Below are 27,759 nucleotides of genomic sequence, written 5' to 3' on the forward strand. Positions count from 1 at the left end.
TGTGGAGTCCCCTGACTTTTCTCTGGCATCAGCAAAAGTGTGAAACAGTGATTTTTTTTCAGTCTGAGACTCAGCTCTCCCAGCCCCCAGAGTAGCCATAGGAGCTCACCACACAGAGCTTGAGAAAGGAAAGCTGTCTGTGTTCACCCTCCTGTTTGCTCGCAGAGAGGCACACACAAGGCAGGAACACAGCAAATTGTTCATAATGCTGACTTTGCAAAGGAGAGGGAAATTATTTTACCAATTAAATATTCGCAATGCGCTTGTATCTGACAGCAGTAGGTTTATAAATACATGGATGTCTTGCTGTCTGGTAGGAGGCTCTGTGGAGGGAACCATTCTCTTCCTTGTGCCATGATCTGACATCTGTATTCACTCAGAGATCAGCATGTTTGCAACATTGTCTGCAGAAAAATTTGATTAAAAAGTAAAAAAAACAAAACAAAACAAAACAAACAACTTTAAAGTTAAAAGTAACGAAGTACAACAACACATTTTATTTTAATCTGCCTTTAAAACCAAAACACCCAGGTCATTAACAGTGCTGTAGGTTTACTCTGTAAAGCTGTAAATATTTTACCCAGAATACTTGCACTCTCAGGACAGCTGAGGCAGATGTGATTGACCTGGCATAGTAAAAAGTCTTCTCTCTTTGTGGTGTATGTGTAGCTTTTAAATATTCTTCTTTAGCATGTGAGACTGCCTTTTTTAATTAATTCCTTTTGTATCTCACACAGCTGCCTAACTCCTTGCAGGCACACACACTCCCAGCCCTCCCCCAGACATCTGTTCTGATTCTCAGTGCCAGGTGCCAGAGTTTAAGCTTGTTGGGAGGAGGGACAGTGACAAAATCCTTCATAAAATCAAATAGCTGTGTGTTTTCAAAAAATATTTGTGGTAGAATTTCATTTTTAATCTCTGGGTGTTAGCTTTTACTACTGATTTTTTTCAGGTTTTATCTGGAATAGGTCAGGCTTGGGTGGAGATTGGTTTGTTGTTGGGGTAAAGATTTTCCTTCATATTTTTTTCCAAAGTGATGCTGTAGCATCCCAGTAGTAAAAGGCCATGGTAACTGTAAACCTGTTTCTAGTCTGGAATTATTTTTCCCACATGGGAATACATCCTATTAGAAACACAACTGTACCTTCATCACTGAATTTTGATCCACAGAGGTCTTACATACCTTGCTTCTACTTGAAACACAGCTGTTCTCAAAATCTTCCAAGCATGCCCTAAAGCTGTCATCGGTTTCTAGAGGGCTCAGAGGGCCAGTGTTGCTCTTGTACAGTCCAGAATGACAAGGTCTAGGCTACTGTTTATGTACCAAAGTGCTCCTGTTTGGCCTTTGGGTTTGGTTGGGTTATCTTTGACAGATCAAAAAATGCTGGGCTGTCAGAGCCAGGACATATTCCTCAGCAAGGAGCAGGTGAGCAGCATGAGACCATTCCCTTTCTCAGCCTGGGAACAACTGCAGTCATCTCCTCTGCTCCACGCTCTGAACTTGTCAGAAGGGGCTGTCATGGTCATGCAGTTGCAGGTTTTTCCCTGAGATCTGCCTTGGAACATTTCTTGTCATCTTCTTGCACTCATGGTGCGTCAGAGACATGGCCAGGCTGCCTCTGTTTTCTGCCTTCTCACCCAGGCACCTGGCTTCTTGTCTCCCTTTCTCCAATGAGATAGGGAATATGTAATGTAAGTGATAAGCCTAGAAAGGTGAAATAAATGGATTTATATCAGCGCTGTGGTCTGGGTGGTGGAGGACATGGTACTAAATACCCTGAGTCCATGCTGGGTTAGAGGAAATCAGGAAGGTGGAATGAGGAGTTTAAGCTGCTCTTTCTCACTCTTTCTTTTCATCTCTCCTTAGCCATGTCTGCCACTTATTCTTGCAGTCACTGAAGGCACAGGAACTCTCTGTGGCCTTAGTATTCCTGTAGAGGTTTGAGAGAAAACTCTTCTGGTGTATTTCCTAGGGGCAAAAACATCAGGAATGGCTTGGTCACTCATAGGCCCTGGCTGAAATGAGAAGTTTCAGCTTCAGAGAAGTGACTTGGTGTGATAGTCTTCAGATAACACACAAAGGGCAAAATGTATAACAAGGGGAAATTTCAGTGAGCAAATTTAAGCCACATAGAGTGGAGATCGTTTTTCCACCCTAATACTAAACATGTGAGACCACCACTTTTGGAGACCAGATGTATGGCTGCAAGAAGGCACTAAACAAATTCATGAAGCTGTCCACCAATGGCTGTGGAAAATGCAGGTCTGGAAGCAGTCTCCCAGGGTGCCATGAATCACTGCTGGCAGCTCAGCAAGTCCATCAGGAATCACTGCACACATTTCTTGGGCTCTTCCTTTAAGGATTGCTGTTGATGTCTCTCACACATAACGTGTTCAGCCAATGTGGACTTCACTTTGATCTAGTAAAGTGCTTAGTGGCTCTTAGCTTAATGAAGCGATGAAGCAACCTCATGATACTTCCTCCTGAGTTTTTAGGAGAATGATCCCATAGGCCCTTCCAATTGTTTAGTCCCATGCCTGAGCAGTCTTGGCGAGGAGAGAGCAGCCTGTCCCAACAGTGAAACAGTTGAAACACAACAAAAGTGTGTATAAAAGTACACACTTTTATACACTCCAAAACACAAAATGGTTGTCCCTAGGAGTGCTCATTAGCCAGTGCCCTATTTATATATAGTGCAAAGCAAATATTTGGGAAGCCCAAAGATGCAAAGCTAATAGGGTTGTTATAAAGGATGGGTAACAAAAAGGGATGGTTACTGAGAGGCATAATGTCTAAGGGTTTTATGCTCTATAAGATAAGCCTGAAAAGGACAAAACTAAATAAGGAGTCGCTAAGTCTTTTCTACTACAGAATTTGTCTGCCCTTGGTAATATTCCTTCCTGCCCACATTTTTGTTTGTGCTGATAAATGTCCTTGCATTAATAAACTTATAATGCTGCTTGTTTATCCCTTCAAAGACAGCCCTTGCAGCTTTCATTAGCATTTTAGGATATTTATGGTTTTGTAAATGACTGGAAATCTGCAATTTGTCATGAGGAATTAAGAAAAATCCTCCTTCCACTTAGGGCTGAAGCTCAGCTTTGGCCTTGGAGGGACTGAGCCACCTCTGGGCCTCACAGACAAAAACAAAGTCAGACAGTGCCCAGATTTACAACAGCAAGTGGCTCTTAGTTATTCAGATGTCTTTGATAATGTGTCATCCACTGTTGCTGGCAGGGATCAGTGTTTAGACTCAGAATTAATTTCTCTCTAGCTGGAGAGAAAACAAAAATATCTCTTCTGCAAGAGCAAAAAGAGAAAGAGGCAGTAACAAGGAGAGAAATGCAAACAGCACCAGGCACATGTGAAAGGCACATATATGCATGTAGCATATACACACTGCAGAGGTTAACAAAGTGCTCTTCAGAAGAAAACGTACTTCACTCTGCTCTGCTCTGTACTTTCAACTTTGAAATACAGGAAGCTAAGAAAATTTTAAAGGTTTCAAAAGGGAGTTTATCTTGTAATTGGTGAAGGGCTAAAGAGTTGGATGGGAGGGATAATAATCAAAGGAGCCTTTTCAGCACTAAACTGTGGTCCAGAAAATCAAAGGAAGGAATGTTAATTGGTTTGTACAACATGATATTCTCAGTTCGGAGTAGCTTCAGCCACTCAATGGTACTTTTTGGTTTTTTTTCTTTCTCTCTCTCTGTAGGTTGATTAAGTGAATAGAAGAAGGAAAAAAAAAAAAGAACCAAAAAAACGAAGCTACTTTCAAGTATTGAAGATACAAGTCCAGGATGAACACGAAGGACGGAAAAGTGTCTGAAGGAGGTCTCAATGTCACTCTTACCATACGCCTTCTCATGCATGGCAAGGTGAAGCATTTCCTGTTGCCTGTGTGTTGAGTGTGTGTGCAGCTACCAGCAGAGCCTGGGCACTAGCATTGACAGAGGGTCTGCTCCTCCTCCACCTTGAGTCAAAAGCACCATTGCCACGGCCAAAAAATCACCCCCTGCCTTTCAGGGAATCCTGCTGAAGTTCACGCTGCAGCCCAAGCTCATTGAAACAAACCCTGCCTGTAACAAACCCATTTTGAGCGGATCCGGCAGCAAAAAAAATGGAGTTCTTCCATTGATAGCGAGCCAAATTGGGCAGACCCTTGCAGGAGGCTGACCTGCATACAGCTCGCCTTTCTCAGCATTTGCTGAGTTTTGCAGGGCCTCTTTAGGATACCAGAACATTGACTCATGTGAAATAATTGCCACAGATGTGGTGTCTATTTCGATTGAATGCAAATGGGGTCCAGTTCTTCGTTATTCTGGTGTAACATCTCATCAGAGTGAGCCCCCTGATATGCCGGGGGTTTGTCCAGGTCCCTGCGGGTTTGGGTTGGAAGACTGACTCTCATTTCCTTTCTGTCCAGTGCAGCACTTAAAGCATGCAGATAAGTGGGAAATCTGTGCCATAGACAAAGTGCCAATTCAGTATTGTCAGATTTAACAGTCTGGTTGCTGCTTATTTCATCAACAGATCATAAAGTGGGCTTTTAATTAAAAAACACATTTCATAGGTTTGTTTGTATTATTTGCATCGGGCAACTCCAGGCATTTTTAGGCTTAATGAAATGAATGTTACAGAAAGGAGGTGGTTTAGTCTCATCCTTAACAGGGAACAGTGAATATATAATGCATATTATTCTAGAGATTGAATTTGTATCTATAAATCTAAAAAAAAAATTTACTCCCAGAGTTTAATTTTATAACTAAAATACTTATATATTTTTAAATAATGGATGTTTTCAACCTATGGTATGAGCACACATATGATAAACTCACAGCACAAATAGGACACTAAGGTATCTCCCATTGTATTTTACTTACGGAGAAGTGTGAGGGGGTACAGCTTAAATTTGCAAATTAAAACCCTCAGAAATTAGGTTATGTCAGATCAAATTACGTTTTTTCTCAGAAATGATCTAACCATTTTGATTTTTTTCCCCCTGAAATATTCAGCTTCAGGCAGGCATCTGGTGTGTAAATCTGCATCTTAAATAGGGATCTGTCAAACAAATTTAATAACACTCTCTCTTACAAAACCCACCTAAAATCTGTACACGTGTCTGTGCTCAAAATTAGGTCTTCAGGGTTGATTCTACTGGTTTCTGGTCCCAGTCCATGAAAGCATATGAACACATACTTATCCCAGTGGGTATAAGCAGCCCTACTGGGTGCAGTCACATTCCCTTGTGCTTAAGTGATGGTGTTTTGGGCTTCTTTAATCACTGTCAGACAGCTCTGCTTGTTTCAGAATCAATGCCTTTAAAGTAAAAATGAAGTATCTGTCATTTTCAGGACATTTTATTTAAACTGTGGGCTAGGATTATTGGGATTTTTTAAAATCAGAAATGAAATCAGATAAAGTTCATTTTCTCTGTTAAACATCATTGATTTTGTGTGCAACCACTTTTAACAATAATGGATGTTATGTGTCCAGTCTTCAATGCATATGTAGCCCCAAGGGTCTAAATTAAACCCTCAAAAGCTACAAAGTTCAAATTTTACCTGGATCTATACCATGCATCCTCAGTTAACAAGGCACGATGGGTATTCTGTTAGCTCCACTGTGCTCTAATCATGTATCCTATTGTGCCTAATATTGGAAAGAGTACATTGAATCAGAATTTATTTTGGTGATAAAAGTCAGACGCTTTCCGTTTCTTTGATGTCATTTCTGTGTTTTAGAAATAATACAGAGGAATGAAGGATGTCTGAATCAATATGAACTCAATGTGAGAAAGCATTCTGAAAGCTGTATGTGCCTCTGCAAAAGAAGAAACACATTTCTAGACTTCCTTGAGATTTGTTGTGGTAATGACATCAGTGGAAATTGTTGATCTCTAATTAATATTTCTAGACAAAACTGTTTGTCTAGAAGCAGAAGTTGGTCTGTAAATAACTGGTCATAACTTGAGAGAGAAGTGGGGAAATAAAAAGGTTTTTAAAATAGCAGGAACAAACTGAATTCAGTTATTTTTAAATTAAAATAATTTAAATGTTATTTATTAATGCATTGCATGGAAAAATGAGAACCTCTCCCTACTAACTTTAACTCTCTATCTCTAAACCATTATTACCAGTGTACCTTTGCATAGGGAAGGCCTATGTGCTTTGTGTTGTTTGCTTGCATTTTAATTAGAAATCCATAACTTGTGCTACTGTGCTTGCTTATCTTGACTGTAAGTCCTGCAGACTTGGGAAATTTTCAACATATACTTTTCATGTGATTTGTATAGAGGCTTTAAGTCAAGAATGGACATCTTAATGAGGCAATTAAGGTAAATTCTATACCTGCAGAAAAATGAGGATTTGTATGAGTGGCCAGACCTCTGCAAGATGGTAATGAATAAAAAAACCACCACAACAAACAAATTATGTGGCAAAACAAAAGATATTATCATGTGGTGAAAGGAAAAGAAATAGGAAGTCCTGAGCTCTGGAAGAACCAGGGCCAGTGTCTCCGCAGGGCAGGTAGGACACCACTGATCAGCACCTTTGCTTTATCTTGCTTTGGGGAAAGGAGTGTCTGCATGGCCAGCTGAGCTCCTGCCGGGCTTTGTGCAGCCTCTGGCTGAGGAGGCTGGGATAGCCCCTGGGAGCACACAGCATAGCAAGGTCTGGGAGCAGCCAGCAGGCAACAAGGCAAGGCACAGCCTTGTTATTCTCATGGCAGAAAACATGGTGTTAAGGAAGGGCAGCAATTATTTTATCAGTGATAGTGGAAAAAGAATTTGTGCAGGCCCTGCAAAAAGCCAACAGCTGTGAGGTATGAAAGGTTAACCTCGGGGTAAACTCAGTATTTCCAGGGCCTAGTATGAAAGGTGTCCTCCTGAGCTAGGACTTTCAGAGATTTTGTGATGATGTTAGATGAAAGGCCTAATTTTCATCTTGTGCCATATTACATCAGTGAAAAAGTTACAATGGTGTTATAGCCCTGAAGAGAAATTATGAGCAACACAAAACATTTGTCACATTTTCTTGTGATGAATTAGAGGGCAGGTGTGGGTGAGGATGCTGCAAGGGCAGTGCTTAGGCATTCCTTGCATCCACTGAGAAGCAACTGTCAGTGTTTGTAGGAAATCTCAAAAGCAAGATTAGGAAAAACTTGTTACGAGGATGTGCGAGGGGAGGAGGCTGCCTGGGCATGCTGCACCATCCATCACTGAAGGTTTCTAAGAACAAGTCAGACAAAATTGAATTCATCATGTAAAGCTGCACTTCACAGGCACTGCAGCCTCTGCTGCTCAGCACCTTTCTGTCCGAGTTACCTGAATGCTTCTCCAGAGGGGTCAGAAACAGAGGAGTCTTTTGAAGGACATGCAGTTAGAAATATAGAATATGTTAAATAATGCAGATATGCATTTTCATCCTTTATTAATGAGGAAGGTGCAACGCATTAAGAAATAAAGCTGTTTCATACTTTTCAGTAGAGAAAAACAGAGAATATGAGTTGAGGCTGTTTACAGTGCCCTACTTTTGTATTTTCCATCTGATCCTTGCTGTTTCTTGAAGTAAAATAAGTAAAATCACTGTGTAGGAAAGAGACGTGAATGAATATGGGTACTTTATTATCTGTGTCTACTTCAAAAGTATACTGGGCAAGATTGAAGTATTGCAGGGATTGCAAGATTTCTGCTTCCAGCAAAGGCAAGAATAGCAATGTTTGGCCAGATCGGATTACTGTTTTTGAGGAGTGTAAGAAAGGCAAATGGAGTGTATGTGCATTCATGGGCAAACAGACCCCAGCTATCAGAGCCCTCTGTATGGAGAGGCAGAGCTCAGGCCCCAAAAGAGCTGTAACATTTACTTTTTCTTCCTTTCTAAATCTTTATAAAGATAAAAATTATTTTGGTTATTTGCATATCATAGGATATAGGTGTAGACCTCCATGCTTCTTACCATTCCTTGCTCATCTTTTGCTGAATTTTCTATTCCCATGACTTGTGGCTGATTTTTCCTTGCTTACTGCCTCAGGTAATGAGATTGAAAGACTGAAAATTGTGGACTTGCCCATATGTTGGATATCTATCAACATATGTTAGCACTTGACATCTGCAGTGGTCTTGAACTAGGTTTGGTCAGTTCATGCCCAGAAAGAAATAGCTGTTGAAAAAGCACCTATTTTGACTATACTGCATAATGATAACATGATTTTGGACTAGTTTGGTTTTCTACACAGCCAGTATTAACAGGCTGATTAAGATTTTGGAGACTCAACATTAAAGTTTAATTTTAGATGTGGACGGTAAAGAGACTGTGTCAGTAGAAAGGTCTTAAATCTCAGGAAAGCAGCTTAGTGGAGATTTAAAAGCCAGGTCCATGAGGTGTAACAGGAGAAAATGTTCAAATGGGCCAACATAGAAAGTGCAGCAGGTCACAAATCTACTACAAGATCCACCTCCATCTCATAGTGGTGGTGCAAGAATCTCTGCTTCCTCCCTCCAGTACAAACTTGCATGAGAAATAACACATTGTTTCCAAAGGCACTGTGTGAACATGTGCATTGATGAAATCATATTGGGTGCAGTGGAGTCTGCAAGAAACCAAAGTAGAATATAGTAATGTATTGAGCCTGAGGAATCTTTTAGAGAAAGATAATGGAGTTCAGCAAAATGGATTAATGAAGTCAGATGGTTAGGAAGAACAAAGAAATAATTTACAGGTAGGATGAAGGAGTGAAGGGAAAACTGGCAGGAAAGTAGGACTCTTGCCAAATACTGAGAGATGTAAATTGGAGAGTTGAGGCAATTAACTGGAGAAGGTAATTTAGAAGATACATGTTCAGTGACAGAGGGAAATCTGGAAAGCATAAAAGGCTAAAAAGCATCAGATGTGTCAGTGTCTAGAGAGTGGCACATTTGGGATATGCTAAGTTGGAGAGGAAAGCTATTTCAGCAAAAGTGTGTGCAATTTTGGATGTATGGCGTTGGTGCATCATGGGGCAAGGAGAAGGTAATTGCTTTACTGTTCTTCTGGCAGAATCACACCTGCAGTTCTGTGCTCAGCAGCAGGTGCCATGTGTGTGAGTGATGGTGAAGACTGACAGAGGGGGAATTCACAGAAAAATAACAAAAGTTTTAGGAGACTGAGGAGACTGTGCCTAACTTTCTTCAAACATTCTCATAAATACATATTATAAATAAGAATGTCATGGTATTTTGAATGCTGCAAGTGCTTGTGGCTGGAAATAATGATATAAAATACTATTTTGAAAATTAATAAGGGAATCCCAAGAAAAAAAAAACCTGGTATAGAGACTTTTGTTATGTTCTGTAAGTCTCCTATGCAAATTTTAAATATGTCCAGTAGAGAGTAGCACATGTACTATTAGATTGTATAATCTGCATTGATGGAGGAAAGATACGATGATTGAATGGAGCTTTTCTTTCTGTGATGCCATTTGCTCAATGATGCATTTCTCATTCAGCAGCAGTGAACTAGAAAGATGTATCTTCAGTCAAATGTTTGGGTTTGGACAAAACCCTATGAGTGCCTTAGTACTTACAGCGTAATCTTATATTCCCTGAGGAACTCAAGGTATCTGAGTTCAAAATTATTTCAGCAGGATCAATGGGTGACTTTTGGCACTGGAAGCACTGGTTACAGTGACTTACATCCAGCTTCAATGGTGACTTTCAGGCATGTTGGTGATTATTTTGTGGTGCTACATACAGAATTTTTACAAGAAAAAGAAAGAAAATTTAGATTCATAAAGTGATGGCTTACACTTAACAGCTCAAATACAGAATAAAATCATTAATAAAAATTGCATTTTTCATTAGTACAGATAATACCATTTTAGCATCAGAGATTCCTGTTAGTGGCCACTTTTTTGATGCCTGATTAATTGCCTTCCTGAAAGACCATAAAACAAGTACAGAAATTAATTTTCCCCATCTTAAAAGTAATGACCTTCTCCTTTTCCATTTTTTATTTTTTACTTACTGAAATACAGAATGCAACAAAGTAACTTTAAGAATCACCTTGTCAGTTATACAATCCAAGCCATAAAATGCCAATCAAGCCAATGTTTGTTCTGTTCTTTCTAGTTTCCACAAACACTGTCAGGGTATTATGAGGATTGACTGTCCTGCCTATTGCTATTATAGTTCCTGTTTTGTTTGCTTGCATTACTGTGATACCTGAGAGTCCTGGTCATGGAACAAAACTGTGCACGCAGATGCACAACACAAGATGGATCTCTTCTCTGTGTTTTTGTAGGAGCAGTCAAGATACTCTCACTAGCCTCAAAAATCAGAAAGGAAGAGAGAGAGTTCCCCCAGCCTCTGGGCACTCTCTACTCCCAAAAACAATCTCCATAGCTGAGTGTTCCCACTTTTACCAAACAAAATCTCCTCATCAGTGCATGACTGTAATGAACTGAGATTGCAGAAGGTACTACTCAGTGCTGCTGCTTCAGCATCACAGGTTCAGGGACAAGCACAGGGACAGAACTGATTTTTGGGTTGGTTTTGGCAGGGAAGTCTGGGAGCTTAGGTGTGAAACTAAATGTAAGCTGGCTACCCATCTGCTATTAAAAAGCAAAGGAAAAATGCCCATTGGCACAGCTGCCCAAAAGAATGTTAAATGTACTTGCAGAAGGTGCATAATACTGAAGTCTCCATTAGAAAAAACATGATTTTTAGATTTCCTTATGCATTACCATATTTGTTAGCAAAAGATCTGCTTCAGTAAGGAAGGCCTTGGACCACAATGCCTTTCTAAATTAGGGCTGTGGGCATCAGACAGTGACTACTGAAGCATCACCTAGGAACATGAGATCTCCCGTGGCAGTGTGGCTAATCCCACGTAATCCCAGAACACAAATCAGATTCTCAGTTTACTCAAGGTGGCTGTTTTTGCTCTGAGGCTGACACATTATGTCATGTTTCCAAAAACTGACTTTTCTTCCAGTCTTTGAAAAATGCTGATGCCCCACATGCTCCCATGCAAACACATTGTTCAGAATGGCTTTGTGGAGCATGTTCTTGGGGTCTTCCACGCAAGCATATTCATGAGCTTAGTTGACTATTGGCAGCTGTGTCCTCAGGTGAAGGTGAGGAGAGAGAGAGTTGAGTGATGTTGATGCCTCCTTATGGATGGGAGAAAGACAACTGGTCTCAGTCTAGAAAACTTTATCAGCACAGCTGTTGTGTGCTGTTGCCAGGACCCATCCTTGTCCCATGACAGATGCTTCCCCACCATGGAAGGCTGTATTCCTTTCCTTTCAAAGCTGTTTTGTTTTTAGACTCCAGCCCTACTGGTTCTACCTTGTCCTTGTCCTTTTTAGAAAGCAGGTTAGCATGTGCGATCAGAGCATTGCCTGAAGGAATTTCAGGCTTTAGGATGGAGCCTGTGCTTCATTGGATGTTTTGAGGTGAAAGCATATACTCCTATATTATTTCTTAAATGTGCTTTCCTTCTAGACGTGGCTTTATCTCAGGGATCCTATGAAGTTTTTGTTCTGTTTGCCCCATAGCACGGATAATAAAATCTGCATGATAATAGAGCAAGACCTGTGTGTCTCTATGGTCCCACAATAGCTACCTGGTTTTGTTTTGATTTTCCAAGACTCAGTAATTATTAAACCAACCTCACACTTAGAAGAAGTAATGGAATTTCACACTTCATGTTTACAGATCAAAGGTTAATCTTTAAACCAAGATTTGTTGTCATTTATTAATCCTCTTGTTTTCTTAAAATGACTGATTTCTTTCTCTTGCTATTCAAAGGACACACGAGATAATTGATTAGGAAATAGGTTTCTTCTATAGCCAGTTTTATATCTTTGTTTAGTCATTCTTACCATCAAGAGCCCTGCAAAAGCCTTCACAAACAGGAATTTTTGCTGCCCACTTCTGTTCTGCGGGTGCTGCCTCATCTTCACCACAGATGATGCACAGTCTGCAGAAATAGCTTTCTGCTCTTTGATGGGTCCACCACTTCCCAAGTGTTCATTAAGAGCAAAATTCATCACATTCTTGTGAATAAGGTGTGCAAATAGTATTATATGCTACATTTCGGCATGAAAGAAACCATCCCCTGTTTTTACCATTGCTTTTCCTCAAGTTATCTGCAGTGAATTGGCTTGTTGGTTAGCAATATACTTTATTGATGCTGGGCAGTCCCCCAGGGTTTGTTGGTGAGGTTCAGCTCTTGTTTTATCTACTTGATTAGAAATTTCCTACTAAAGAAAATCATAATGACAACTCTGTCCCCCAGGCCTGAGAATTATCTTCAGGCTATCTGAAATCAGCATGTAGATTTCAAATTTTCCTGGAGTTTTCCAAAACGACTCTTTGAGCACAGGTGTGAGACTCCCATGCTTGAGATATGGTCAGCAGGTGGGAATGCCCTTTGGAAGGCATTACCTGGGCTGGGTATGCAACACCATCTGAAACTAGGCTCCTTTGATGAATTTCAGGATAGGCACCCCAAATTCCTTCCTGTCATTCCTTGAAGGAAAGTTGATACTCATCTGTTTAGTGTCTGCATGTATATATTGACTTTAAATACAAATAAACAAATATACCTGTGTATGTGTGGGGATGGATCAGTGGGTGTAGGCAGACACACACAGCATTTTGGAGTCATCCAGCATGGGTGTTGTAGCACAATTGTGTCTGGAGAGTGGGTGTTTACATGTTGAGGCCAAGGAGCCTAGGTAGTACTTTTAGCTCTGGCATCAGTCTGCCACATGGGTTGGCTTGGACCTGTCTTTTTCCCACTGAGTTTTAGTTCCCCCCTTTATAACTTCTTTTTGTGCACTTCTTTTTGATCTGCTGTTGAAATGTGATTATGTGAAACTCAGTAATTGTTATCATATAACTTTTTCCACTATATTTACATGTGGATGCTTAGTAAATAAATCAGTCTGAGATTGATGATCAATAGTTACTGCTAGCTTATATTCCCGAGTATTGGAAAACAGCAAATAATTCAGGAGTTGTTAGTATATTGTAATAGGCAATTATTTGCTAGTGCAGCTGGATCAAACACTTGTCTGACCTGCTCTGAGGCTGAACTTGACATCAGCTGTAGAACTCCTTACCAAACTTGGCATATGTTAGTGTCAGTTTAGGCTGCTTCTTCTGCAGATGAGAAAAAGCAAAAACCCTTGGGATTACACTTCTTCCCTCCTTTAGGAACAAAATATCCTCTACTGTCTCTCCCTGTACTGCAGTGAGGGTTGGTTGCCTGACTTACACTGAACTCCTAACTTGTAATGAACCGATGTAGGTGAGAGACATCTTATGCACTTAACTACAGCACATTTGATGTCTGGCAGATCTAGAAACATTTTCTGAAGAAGATAAAGCCATTAAAGTAACCTTGGTTAGAAATAATGCTAAAACATGAGTGTCATAAAAATGCTGTTAGGTATCTCATTTAGCACTAAACTTATTTCATGGTGATATGAGAAACTGTATGAAACAAATATTGGACTGTATAAAGAAACATTAAAGGTTTGGTGAAGTGGCTTCGGTAGTTTGAAGAATGAGGTGAAAAGAGACTTTTGATTTAATCTGTGGTTGAAATAGGTTTCTCATCATAATTAAAGACATGATCTGTTGTTACTAGTACTTTCTAGGGTATTTCCTAGAAAAAGTTAAGGCCCAGAAAAGTCTGAAGTGACCCATTTAAAACCATTCTATATTTCTGGTTTTTTTTCCAGTAATTTATATAAAGCAAAACTCTGAAAAAATTCTGAAATGTTCATGTAAAGTTAGTGCTTCTCTCTGCCCCTGTGACCTTACCTCACATTGCCAAGCAGAATCCCATCTCCCAGGGGAGAATGAGAGGTGGCATTGGCTTGGATGTTTTGAAACTGGCTTATAGAATAAGCTCTAAAGTCACCCTGTGATGAGGGGAAGATTTAAAGTACTCCATATGATTACAATGTCATTGCTAGCACGTTCCAAGGAACTGGTCACCAGTCTTACTCAGTAGTATTCACACAGTTCTTTCACTCATTTCTTTTGTAGCTTGTGCTCTTAGTTAATAAATAACGAGGTGATGATCGGCCATGTAGAATTCCTGTCCCCACTGAAATCCAATGCAAAACTCACAGAGAATTCGGTGAAACAAGAAGCCTTGAGAATCTTTTTATTATGTGCTCTCCTTTGCTTGTTTAAATACTCCTCGTTCCCATGTTGGAAATGGACCATCTTTTTTACCAGTGCTACAAACAGTACATTGCTTTTCTGTCCCTAAAGCAAAGTATGTTCTCCTATTTCCAAGGAAGACATTTTTGCATTTATTACCCATGACCCATCCATTCATTTCTGAAAGAACAGCATCTCTCATTAAGACCCGAGATGATCAAATGGATTGGGACAGATTTTGTATTAAGTTTATACTGACAGAGCCTTGGAGGTTCATGACTAGGCCTACATATTCTAATGAAACTTCAGGTATACAAAACCCAAAGTTGTACCATGGACTGAAATATAGTTGCTTGCCCATAGCAACTGAAACAGAATGTTCTTGCCCCTAGCAAAACGTCCTTCTACCTCCTAAGAATTTGTTTTATGAAAATAATTGTTTCTGAAAGCTGGAACTGAGAAGAGTGGAATAAGTTTTTAAGATAAAACTGCCAGATGTGCTAAGTGGTCAGATAGAAACTAATGGACATGGGGAATTCCCAAGACTTGTCATCACTGAAAGCCTTGCTCCCTGTATTTCCCATTCAGCAATTACTGTGAGATTGGCAGTTACAATGATAATATAAAATACAGTAAGGTCTTGAAAATCTGGGGGAATGGGCATCCCAGATTTGTGTCACTGCTAACAAAAAACCTGCATCTCATTTGAGAATCTTCACAGCATGCTGGTATGGCTGCCTCAGCCACAGGAAAAGGTGTGACCTAAATTCACATATTAAGAGACTATTACAATAATTTAGTTATAAGACAGAAAACTGCAGAGAATCCTTTCATTCCCATTCTCACAGAGCTGCTTCTCTGCATTGTATGTGGAGAGGTGCAGATACCTCTTAGTCTCAAATGGACACAAGCATCTTTGTCAAAAGCACTCCCATAGCTGTGTGAAGTGTAAAGGTCTACTCTACATAGGCCAGCAGAACTGTAGCTTTGTAAAGCAGATATCACTGGAAGATTTGCAGCTCCTGTCTGGACAATATCTGTTCTCAGGTCAGTGTGTACAAGAGTGCAGAATGCCATCTTGAAAGAGCAGTTGGAAGAGAAATAAAAAACGAAAATGGGAAAAGCACAGTTTGAAAATAAACCTGAGAAGGGGCCTCACAGGACTGAGGAGCTTTGTGGCTAATAGGGCATTGACTTCACTGGGAATAAGGCTATGACTGAAGAATCACTGACCAATGAGGGTTGGAAAGGACCAACAAAGGTCTCCAGTCTGACCTCCTGAATCAAGCAGATTGCATTGGAGCAGATTACACAGGACCTTTCCCGGGCTGGGTTCTGACACCTTTTAAGAATGATGATTCTCTGGGTGCCTCTTTCAATGTCCAGCCATCCCCATGGTAATTTTTTTCCTCACATTGTGTAGGAATTTGATATTGTAGCTTGCTGCCCTTATTGTACACTGCAGTAAGACTCCCCTGTCAAGTCTTTTCTTCTTAAGAACAAATGTTCTCTCAGCCTCTCCTCATGTGTCCTGTGCTCTGGTCCCTTGACCAGCTTGGTGGCCCTGCACTGAATTCACCTTAGTGTGTCCTTGTCTGTCTTGTACTAGGAGGCCAAAAGTGGCCACAACCCTCCAGGCATGCTCTCACAAACAGAATGACAAAGAGCCATTTGCCCTAGCCTGCTGGCTACACTCCTTCTAATGCAGTCCAGCCTTTGATTGATCAGGGGTGCACTGCTGATGTACTAATTTATTTATTTTATTTATGTTTATTTATTATTTATTCTTTATTATTATTTATTTATTATTATGTTTATTTATTTATTTTATTTATTTATTATTTTATTTATGTTGAAGTTCTGAGTTAGGACCCTCGGGACTTTTTCTGCAAAGTCAGTTTTAAGGTAGCAAGTTTTTGTCCAGCTTGCCCTGCTGCATGGGCTTTTTCCATCGCAGACATGGGGCTTTTCATCTGACTTCGTTCTACTCCGTGAGCTTTCTCCCAGCCCAGTTTTCCAGCCTGTCCAGCAGTGTATTGACTGTTCCCCTCAGTCAGGTGTTGTGTGCAGACTTGCAGAGAGCATAAAGGAAGGTATGCCAGAGTTCACTGAAATAGGTAACTTTGTCTCACTGAAAAGTCTTCATGTCTTGTGAGCAGGATGTGAGGAGTTGCAAGCAGAAAGAGCTTTGTGTTATGAGCTTATAAACAACTGGCAAAAATAACTCAAGGTCACTGTAGGTAGTTCTTTCCTGCAGAGTGAAGTCAGTACCACTTTATCACGAGTCTATCACTGGATAGAGTGTTGGAGGACAAAAATTTCAAAAATTCTACACTTTGGACTGTGTTCCAGGATGGATCACACTGAAGTGTATGGACTGGGTGGGGGCAAGTGGTGTATCATACATCTGAGACAGCTCAACCATCTGAGGCAATCTTTAACTGTAGAAGTAGATTTCGCAATCTTAGTATAGAAGAGGAGTTTATTTTCCTTTAGTTGGTCTCTCCATCACATGATTTCCAGTTTGATGTCACAGCTGCATGATTTTTGTAACATGTCCAGACTATTCATTTTATTGTTAGTAGTTTCATTTTTGCTACCTGTTGGTTTTATTCACCAAGATTTTGATTTTTTTTTTTTTGTTTTTGATTTAACCTTTGAGTTACCAGAACTGCCACATTGTTCCCCTGCCACTATATGTTCTGCCACTATATGTTTGCTGCCACACTTCTCGGTATTTTCTTTCCTTTGGTGGAAGATTGTGGGAGCCCAGTAGCAATTCCCAAATCCCTAAAAAGCGATTAGCAGTTATTGTTTTCTAAGTGCTTAATAGGGAGATTAAGACGGGCCACCAGGTGTTTACACAATAACACTCTGTAGCATGGAAATTCAGCTCTCACTATTACAAGGCGTAAGGAGGGTAAATACCTTCCGTTGGAGGAACCAGCAATTATTTTGATGCTTGTATTACACCTCATTTTCTCCAGTAGATTGTGCAGTTCTGTTATTTCTTAACTTTTCATTCCCTGATAGGGGTTTGTCTGTGTTTATAGTAGCGGGATTGATCTGTAACCACGAGATCGGTTTCTGTTAAAAGTGTTTTTCTTACACGATCACTTGGCTGCAAAGCTGCATTTTTAGTCCATCCCTTTGTATCTAATGTGGCATATTTGTATACAGCAACAGTGGAAGGGAGCTATGCTTCACACTGAAGGTTTGAAATAAATTGTAGTGAAATAGCTTACGAACAGCACAAATGCTCTTCTGTAACAAATCGTATCATTCACAGTGTCTCTTTTTTTTCTGTTTCAGGAGGTTGGAAGCATTATCGGAAAGGTCAGAAAATAACTTTATATTCATGTCAAACTATTGAATATCATTTCTCTTTTCTTAGCCCAGGCTAACGGGGCTTTTTTTATGCTTCTTTAACAGAAAGGTGAGACAGTGAAGAAGATGAGGGAGGAGGTAAGACAAGCTTTGATGTCTTCACTTGCTTTCCTTTCCAGCTCAGAGAACAGTGAGTTCAGCATGTGCAGACCGATGCTGCCATCAAGTGGGCCGATCGTTTAACATCCCCGTTCTTTGCAAGCAGTGGGGTATAAATATGCTGGCCTAAATTAAACATTGTTGTTAATGTAACCTCCTTATCGCTGCAGCAGTCTGGAGTCTTTCATTCCCCCAGCGATGTGCCTGCTGCGGCCTTATCTCAGGAACAGCTCACAGCATGGTTCTGTGCATCAGATCCACTGTATCTTTCATTAGCATACCATCATCAGTCCTGCACATGGCTTGGCCTCCTGGTAGAGTTTCCAAAAATCTGAAACCAAGTGTTAGACTGTCACACGTCAAGTTTGAGGGTAGACACAAGCTTCAGCAGAGCTGGAGCCAGACATGTATAAGCCAGAGCATCTCTCTGCCATGTCTTGGCAAAGCCTTAGCTTTTCCTCATTTTGCAGCTGTAGGTAGGATGTGGGTAGGCTAGACCTGCATACCTGCCATTCCAATCCTTTGAAAAGACTGAAGACAAATAGGATTAAAACAGTGCACTACATAAATCTCAGCCTCCCCAGTGTCTGCAGGCTTCTTTCCCTGCCACAGAGCAAGCTGTGCTATCTTCAGAGGAATGTGCTCAGGTAGAGGCTACAGACCCACACTGGTCCTGCAAGGCAGCACATCCTACCTGGAGATCCATGTAATTTCTCTGCTTTGAAGCAACTGCTAAAAGTATAAGTCAAAAGATAAATCCTACTGTTTTAAACTTTAGGAGCGCAGTGTATAGAGAATGCCTCAAGAAAAGTCAGTTTGGCTCTAGTAAAGCTGCAGTACATTACTGTGTCAGCTGCTTCGTTGTTTTCTACTCTGATAGAAGGTCTCTGGCAGGGAAATGTCAAAGTATTTTAGTAAAGAAAATTGCAGACATCCATCTTTAAATATACACAATAGGGATTTCATTGTCAGGCTGACTGAGTTCTGAGCCCATTTTTTGATGACATGTTTTCATCCATATTTGCACGTGTTTGCTAAGACTTAAAGAAAAAAAAGATAAGAAAAAATTTTTCCAGTGTACTAGGTAAACTTAATTAAACACATTTTAGTGTAGTTATTAATTATGATCATCAGCAGATATCTTTGTGTATAAATTGTATGTGCAGAAGGGAAGCCATCATTGGAGAGTGCTCCTGACTTCTGAGTAAAATACCTTAGAGAATACCTATGATGCTTGGTCTGTCTTTCAAAATAAATATCAAATGTTCTTCTTCCAATCCTGAACCCCTGCTGTCATGTATATGTGGTCAGAAGACACTTTATTTTTTGGCTTTTTTTTTGTTTTAATAATGGAATTGTATGCACAGGACTAGGAGGCTGTATCTCCACATGATGATATCTTGGTCACTCTTTAAATGACTACCTTTTTCAGTACTTCTTTAAAAGCAAAATGCAACTTTTATTTTGACTTCCCTGCCAGATGTGGCAGGGTACACACCATCTTTATGGTGTGAAAAGTAACTCTGTCTTTGGGGAAATGTCAGAGACAATTCTGTCATTGAGGAAATGCCAGAGACAACTTCAGGCCTAAAGAAAAGTACAGAACCCTCAGTTCTGTGCCCAGGTCTGTGGCAGGAAATTTTTTCTATCAGTAGTGTTGAGTCTTGGCTTTTTCCATGTTATGTGGGGGTGCTGTCATATGGGGAAACGCAGACTCTTGCAGTAGAGCAGCAGCATGAGGTGGTTAAGGACCAGGACACAGCACATCAGCAGCTGTGTGGTGACCCTGCAGGCAAAGGGCCAAACTAACCCAGTTTGTCTCACATTTGCTTCAGGCCCTGATCCCCAAGAAGGTCAGTGCCTGTGGGTGAGTTGAGGCTCCAGAGACTTGTTAGACTGCATTAACACATTTCCAGGACTGAAATCTCAGAAAATGCGTAGGGTGGCTCTTACCTGAAGCAGATTTGATCATGACCTACACTGAACATCCTCTTAAAAATACATTAAAAAATACATAAATTTCTTAATATATAAAACCTGCTGGTTGAGGTGTTTTCTCTGCGTGGCCACAGTGACATAAAGAGCACTGGAGATACTTGAGAGCAGCCTGGCTTCTCTTCTGGTTTTCTAACTCTATCCAACAGGCTCCTTGCCCTATGGACACACCACTGTTGGTGTGTCCTGTCCTACCACTAGTCCTTTAAAGGGATGCTCAGTGCATATTGACTGGCTGCCTTCATGTGAGGCACATCTACAAGGAGCCTTCTCCACAGTGCAAAGCAAGGCCCCAGTAGAGAGGCAGAGAAGCCAAACCCCACCTTTGGGGCTCCAAACCAGAGAGGTGTGTCGTTCCTGGGAAATGCTGGTGCTCCCTGGAGACAACCACCTTCTCTTAAATTCTGCAGCTCCAGTCCTACTTAAGGTTAATCCTGCAAGGAAGGAAAAAGACTTGATTATGCAATTATTTGCAACTTTGAGTTACAGAGGTGCTATTTGCATACTGCAAAGAAGGCTGCAGAAGTATTTACCCAGACAGAATCCGGCTTACCGCAGTTACATGAATTTTTGGAATGTGATCAGTTTATGCTGAAATTATATGATGTTGGGGCTGCAGTTGTAGGGGAGGGAATTAGATGCCTCAAGGTATTCCTTCCCAAACTATATCCCTAATCCTACTTAGTTTGCTCCCTGGGAGGTATAACTTTGAAAAATGTTTGTTCCTTTTGACAGAGTGGTGCTCGAATCAATATTTCAGAAGGCACTTGTCCAGAGAGAATTGTGACAATAACAGGCCCAACAGATGCAATTTTTAAAGCTTTTTCTATGATTGCACTAAAATTTGAAGAGGTAAGCAAATAATCTTTTTTTTCTCTCTTCAAGTTGAAATACAAACACAGTTTGAATTTTCTCATGTTTGCTTTAATGTTAAATAGGATTTGTTTAATGTTCTGTTTAATAGCAATGAAAATGGTTATTTTTTATAAATGCTTTTGGCAGCAATGCTGAAGAAAAATAATGGGTCAATTTACAAGATGTTTGATCATTTATTTTGCTTTTTGGAGACTTCAGGGAAAAGCAATTGCTTCTAGTAATGTGTGCTAATGATAGGAAAAATGTCTTGGAAAAATTCTATTCCCATTGTGGGTTTGATTTGAAAAGAATAATTGCCTAACTTTTAACTCTGTTTTTGTATGAATCCAGTTGGTATTGATGTAAATGTTGTATATGTCAAAATGAATATATAACTCATTTAATTAGAAATTTTATTTTTTTTAAAAACAAGCTATATGATTAACAATTACCACATTTAAGGCTTGTCTTTTAAAACCAATTGAAGTAAAGGCACTCAGAGTAAGTAAGGCAGGAGCTCAGTTCACTGTAGACTAAGTGTTCTGTGCAGATATGTATCTTAATTGCTGAGATTTCATTCAGTTTTGTGCACCAGCTACATTTAGGTACGGTCACCATTTTAATCGAGAACCTCACAGAAAAGGCAGCAGAGTACAGAACATGAACCCTGGTCACTCTGGAGAGGATTTAACTCCCTCTACTTTTGAAAATCATATGTTTACTCCAGGCAGCTCTCCTGTCCTCTCTGGAGAGGCAGATGCCCCTGCAGGAAGCAGTTCACCTTCTCCTAGTGAAGGAGCTTGCAGACAGGTAGACTGAGTCACCTGCAACTGAAGCAAAGGGCAGGGTCTCTCCAGAGATTAACATCCCTCTAGTTTAATCCATTCTCTCCAGAGAATGGATTAAACTAGAGGGATGTTAATCCCTTTCTTAAGAGTTCTTATTTCTCCACATCTCCCCATAGCACAGGGAGATGGTGGAATTTATAAGAATTGTCAACATGTGCCTTAATGTACACACGGCAAATGTTCAAGTTTAGAGCAACACGACTAGAAGAGAGCTCATAAGTCACCAGATGCAGTTGTCTTCTAGAATCAACTGTATGTCTTGAACTTGTAACTTCACAGCATAATCAAAAACTAGTTAGGTTTTTTTCTATTTGCTGATACTGGGTCCACAACTTCAGGTCTCTGATAATTAGACACCTTCCTTTTGCTCCTCACCTGAATTTGTTAATGAACAGTTCATGCAGCTTTGTTTCTATGCCAGCAATGGCCCTTAGTTTAGATCATTCTTGCCTTTCCATCCCTGAGGATTCCCTTTCTAGATATATATTTAGAAACTGATTTTATCCCCACACACCTTTGCTTTTGCCAGAGAGAGTGATCCAAGCACAGTCTTTCAGAGGATGCATTCCCCACCCCTCTCATGACTCTAGTAGTCCCTTTCCACCTTTTTCTGATTACATTTTATGTTAAATGTCTGAGTTAATTGTGGACAGGTTGCAAATGAAGTTCCACAAAGGCTTATTTAATGACATTAACAGTCCCCTGTCCTACTGTCATATCCCTGCCTCTGCTGGAAATTCCTCACCTCCTACTAGTTTAATGCTTTACACACACCCTTGCTTTGCCTGGTGGGTGTCCCCAGCTCCTGCTGAGGTGTTTCCACCTCTTCAGTCATGGCAAACATTCCTGTCAGGCTCCAGACAAATGACCTTTTTTTTAATACTGTAGGTGTTAATCCCATTTATATTTCTTCAATCCTTCATGGGTTTTCAGATCTTCCTGCGTGATATTCCAGACTTTCAGTATGTTGATAAAATGTCTTTGTTTTGCGGCATGACACATTTTATAAGAATGCTTGGGGAGTTTTTTGCCAGTTATTAGTGAAAAAATTATTTTGAGGTTTAAGCCTGCAGAACCACAAGTAGTTCTATCTAACCCAATTTCAAAACCTCCTATTGTCATCTCTTTTTCCTTGTCATCTCTTACCCATCATGGACCAATCTGTTTCTTCTAGTTTAAGAGGTAGCTTGGTGCACATTGCCATACCCTCCAGTCCAGAGAATCCTGGAGAGAGCAGTGTCTCTGCTCTCTACAGGAAGAACATGTTCCTCATCCTGTAAAATGCTGAGAGAATCATTAGCACAGATAATCCCTGCCAGTTCCCACCAAAATGAGTACCCAGTGGAAATAATACTGCATTTTTCATACAAACATCAAACATTGCACGGCTTTAGATCCCCAGCTCACCACCCAACGCAACGCAGTCTTTGAAAGTGCTGTAGGTAGAAATAGGCAAAGAAAGCTGAAATTCAGGCGTTTGGCTGGATTTTGCATTTACTTGCACTTGCAGGTTTTAGAGGGTAGCCTGGGCTCTTCATATGAGCATTAGCAAAGGAGTATTGGCAATCTCTGCAGATCAAGTACTGCTCTGAAATATCTACATTTAGTTTTAACATAATTGGTTTATGGTATATTTAAAAGAACAGCAATAAAGAAACATGTATATATAATACATATTGTATATATAATGCATGATATATCTATATATAATCAGTTAGGTTTCCTATAAATCTTCCTGCCAATAAAATGAGGTAACTGTAATGCTCTGGAGGCAAAATAAAGTTCTGTTTCAAAAATTATAAATTAGCTAGCTACCAAGTGCTATTTTTCATGCATATCCTTTTGCTTTTATTTCAGCCATTTAAAAGATTCAGTCCAGCTCTGGTTATTGCAGCTATGTTGAAACAGAAGAAAAAAGATGCATGTGTGAGACTGTTGCTTTGAGGGATTGTTTTGGTATTTGTCATGCATGCCCACATGAAGACCTTAGACCCTTAATTTCCACCCTACAGCTGTATACCTAGAGATAAGCAGGAAGTCCTGGAATGCTTTTCTAATGTTAGTAAAAATTTCAAAATGTGTCAGATAGATAGAAAAATTAGAAAGGTTGGGTTTGTCTTGTAGTTATTCTGTAGCCTTATATAATAACTCTGCTTTGACAGCCTTCCTAATGGAAGTTGCTTTTCTAGCAGTCTTATGATTAATTTACAAGCTAAGTAGGTATTTACATGAATACCTAAAGTGTTCACTGCAGGGGAGAGAGTTAGAAAATGACACTAACCCAGGCAGACCACTGGAATTGCAAGAGAGGACATTTTAGCACAGTCATTTTTGGACTGGAGGTTGAGACCCAAGAAATGCAGTTGTAACCTCACTGGTGAGTGGGGAGCTCTAGCTTTGCTTGTAAGTCTGCATAATCCTCTGAAAGCACATGGTACTTAAGCACTGGAATAACCAGCAGGCACAGTTTGGTAGCCAGACCTTCTCCAGATGAATAAGAAAAGGAATTTTGGAATCCTTGTTCCTCTGTAAACATCTACGAAGCACTTGTTGGGCTCTAGGAAGAAGAAGAGAAAAGGAAGGTGACAAAAACAGTTAGGGTGATACCTTTCTGACAAACAAATTCTTGCCATTACAGCTGTGATCAGTCCTTTGGTGGTCATTTCCAAGGGAGGAGCCACCTCACAGAATCCTCCTTGCTGTGGAAATTGGACAGTTTAACATTTCCTTTGAAACCAGAAAATAATTTTGGTATATTTTTTTTCTTTGGAGGCTTGGTAGAATTCTGAGCTGCCAGGTTAGTTTGTCTTGGAAAGCCTTATGTGCTATGACCCCGGGATGCTAAGAGCTTCTGCTGGCTCTTCAGCACTTCCAGGCTCCAAGTTAGCCTGTCTTGGCTGAGGAGCAGCCCACCAAGTAGGGAGAAAGCCATGCGAGGTCCAGCTGTAGTGTCTGCCAGAGACCTGAAGAAATGGGTGCAATGTTACAAAAAGTTAGAGGTTAAATAAATAGGAATCTCCCTAGTTTGAAAGATGAATTTTCTGTGGGAAAGTCTTGAGCCATTGCTACTCGGAAGCCTGCAGTTCTGAGGGGGATTTTTTTTCTGCTTATTTCTCCTTTGTTTTCAAGCTGGAATAATTCCTGTATGCACTCCATGCTGCTGAACCCTCATGTTTAGATTTTGCTCTTCTTAAATAGTGGGGACAAAAGAAAGAGAACAGTGGCTTCCAGTTCCTGCAAAGTGCCTTTGAAGGCAGAAATTTCAGTGAAGGCTTTGAGGCCAGGCTGCATATGATATAGAAGTAGGAGACATGATTAAGTTTTGTGCTGTGTGGCTGAAGAGGATTATTCACCTATATGTGCCTCCACCTGACACAAACATGATACAGCAATATGGCATCTTCCAGCTGAAAAATCAGCATAACTTTATCTCAGATACATGGGTACTGCAAAATTCTGTTATCCCTCTGGCTTTATTTTGGATTGCAGTCTCTCACTGACACAGCCACTAAACAGAATATAAGTTACTACTGGCTGGCAGAGGAATGATTTGGTAGCTGTCTTGTCACATTCAGCAATGCCTTGTTCCATTCGAGATTTTATTTTCTTCTCTTTTAAGCTAATTAAGGTCATACCAAGCCATTTCTTGGATGGAAGAATGCTGCCATCAAAACTGGGGAGGTACTGTAGGAATCAGTGCTGGTGTCACTGGGCTCCCACATTGGTTCAGTGAGATGTGCAGAGTTGCTTGAAGTGCTGAGTAGTTTTGTTGTTGATTGTTTTTTTTATAATTTGGGGTCCTGATTGCACAATATAGGCACTTTTTTTTGGTTGTTTGGTTGATTTTTTTTTGTTTGTTTGTTTTTGGTTTTTTGTATTTTGTTAAAGTGATAGTCTTTATAAGCATAGGAAATCATATCAGTTCTGTCTGACTGAGCTCTTGTTGCATCATAAGTGACTTAATAGGAAATGCATGTTTTCTCATTCTATCCTAATCTTTGGTAACATTCCTACAGAGAGTATAATAGCTGTGGCATGCCACCTCATAGATGAGTCTTCTCAGCTCATAGCTAGCATTACCAGAATTCTCATGAGTTATTGAGTAGCTGCAGTGCTTTTATTTTTTCATCCTAAGTTTCTTCAAAGCATCTCACTGATCAGTCGGAAGATAAGCTTTATCTTTTCCTCTGTGATGAAGTCTTTAAAGGGATTGTTTTGTCTTGCCTACAAGATTTTGAACAAACAAAATATATTTAAAACAATTTAAACCTTGTAACGAGTAGTGTGTTGAAGTGCTTGTGGAAGTGTGTAATGTAGTCTCATTGGACAGTGAGATATATGGATGTATGTTTTGTTACCTGGACACAGGCAGTTACTGTTCTGCTGAGCTTTTTGTACTCTGGTTACATAACCACAATGGAAAAGATTTTAGAAATTGTGTAGTGCTACACATATTTATGGACCTGTTACAAAAGAGAAATTAAATCTAGAGGGCGGCAGAAGACTTAACAAAATCATCCAATTTTCTCTGCTTCAGATCATTCACGTGTTCTTTGTCATTCCTTTTTTAACAATTTTCCTTTGAATCCAGTCTGGGAAGAGACATGTGAAATCTAGAGGCGTATTACACAGTATAAATTTGCTAACTGAGGTGGTGAAAAAGGGACCAAAACAGACCAAAGCAGGTTTTGGAAGACTGTGAATCCAAAAGCCTCTTTGCCTTTTCCACCTGTTTTGGTGGTCTAATGGCAGACACCTCCCCCTCCTAGTCCTGCCCTCCAGTCCCACAGCACAGATCTTGCAATGCCAGACATCCGAAGGGTTCCTCTGGCGCAAGCTGTTTCACACTTACAGTGTGTCACCGGCAGAGCTGAGGTGGGCTTTCCTTACCATAAAACCTGCCACAGCTGGTTACACACTGCCCAGGTCTCCACAGACACCGGGGCCTTTGCTCTGAGCCCTTCAGTGCTCTCCAGGAGTGGCAGACCCCCTGCTAACGCTTGCTGACACTGTGATTACAGGACATCAACGCTTCGATGACAAACAGCTCAGTGACAAGCAAACCGCCTGTAACACTGCGGCTCGTCGTCCCAGCAAGTCAGTGTGGATCCCTCATAGGAAAAGGAGGTTCCAAAATCAAAGAAATCAGGGAGGTAAGTCTTGGGATGTGTGCTGGGGACACTGGCTAGCTCATCGTTTTGCTGATCACACCAACATGAGCATGTGTTGACTGAAAAACCTGGAAAAGTCTTGCTCTGGGAGAAACGGGGGGCCCAGCACAGCTGGACTTGTACTTTTCTTGACACGAAAGACCATGTGTGAAACAGAGAAACAGCTTTACAGTGTATAAAGTCTTTCATGCACAATTAAGCAAAGCAGCAGTGACAAATGGCTCTTCTCCAGCACAGACCCCTGCCCAGCAATACTCAGGGGACCCCAAGTCAAAGATCTGCAGCCATTTCCAAATTATTTACCACCCTTACAGTCAGAGAAAAGCCTAAGCACCACTGGGATTCCAGGCTAGTAGATCTAGCCAGTTAGGAGATCTACTTTCTAGAAGATTTAGAAGAACTATTTTCATGCTCCTTCCCTGTTTCTCCTTAATGTCACTGGGCCACAAGTGACCTGATTTGATGCATTCCAAACACACACAGAATTTATTTTTAGTCCAGATTTTAGCTAGAGGTACTCATTCAGTGTGCTAGGAGACACCTTTTTGTCTAACCAAAAAATGCAAAAAGTGCCATACAATGCCTATTTTAACTCTTCCATGCATGACTGTTAACAATGTAGCACATGCCAAGCCACGGATCTGATGTTTGTAATCACTCATACAACAAAATCAGGTACATGCTCAGTTATAGAGAGAAAATCTGAATAGGACATTTCAGGAAAATGGACTGTTATTCTGGAGAAAGTGACAATATTCCTTCAAAATTTGAATTCATTCCAGCATGGGATGAAGTGTTGAATACTAAGATAACATGTTGATCAATTTTTCTAAATTACCTGTGTCAAAACAAAAGGCTTTTGACAGGCTCTACGAAGTTGAAACTCTGTTTTTGTTAATCTAAAATGTGGATCCAAGACAATAGGTTTTAAGGAGCTTTTAAGTTGATTTCTTAGTTGTGTTAAAATAGAAACAGTTATGAGTGTGAACTGTGTGCTAGTAATTGCTTAGCTCTAGGTTTTATACCTGTCCATACTTTGGATTTTCTATTAAAAATATTGGTAACTTCACTCAGAGCACTGTGGGAATGTGCCCAGGACATAGGTTTGTAAAGGTGAGATTGGTCTGTTGGTTAAATTAAGTGACTGAAGTGATTATCCTGGTCAGCAGAGTTTCAGCAGCAATTGCCTGTAGTCTGGTACAAGGAAGTAAAAGGATAGTTTTTGGCCAGATAGGTGTT

At 40.4% G+C, this 27,759-nt stretch overlaps 1 protein-coding gene across 15 annotated transcripts in view; it reads left to right on the plus strand.

The window, feature by feature from the left end:
* The window catches only part of LOC128783698 (poly(rC)-binding protein 3-like), a 499,860-nt gene that overhangs the window by 433,991 nt on the left and 38,110 nt on the right, over nt 1-27,759 (plus strand). For all 15 annotated transcript variants that reach the window (XM_053934802.1, XM_053934809.1, XM_053934779.1 and 12 more), the window contains 5 exons: nt 3,717-3,879; nt 17,478-17,501; nt 17,598-17,630; nt 20,382-20,498; nt 26,371-26,502. In XM_053934802.1, the coding sequence (XP_053790777.1) occupies nt 3,802-3,879; nt 17,478-17,501; nt 17,598-17,630; nt 20,382-20,498; nt 26,371-26,502 (384 nt within the window). In that variant the 5' untranslated portion in view covers nt 3,717-3,801. The remainder of the gene's footprint in view (nt 1-3,716; nt 3,880-17,477; nt 17,502-17,597; nt 17,631-20,381; nt 20,499-26,370; nt 26,503-27,759) is intronic.

This window comes from Vidua chalybeata, chromosome 1 (genome assembly GCF_026979565.1).
Source record: "Vidua chalybeata isolate OUT-0048 chromosome 1, bVidCha1 merged haplotype, whole genome shotgun sequence".
Lineage (NCBI taxonomy): Eukaryota > Metazoa > Chordata > Aves > Passeriformes > Viduidae > Vidua > Vidua chalybeata.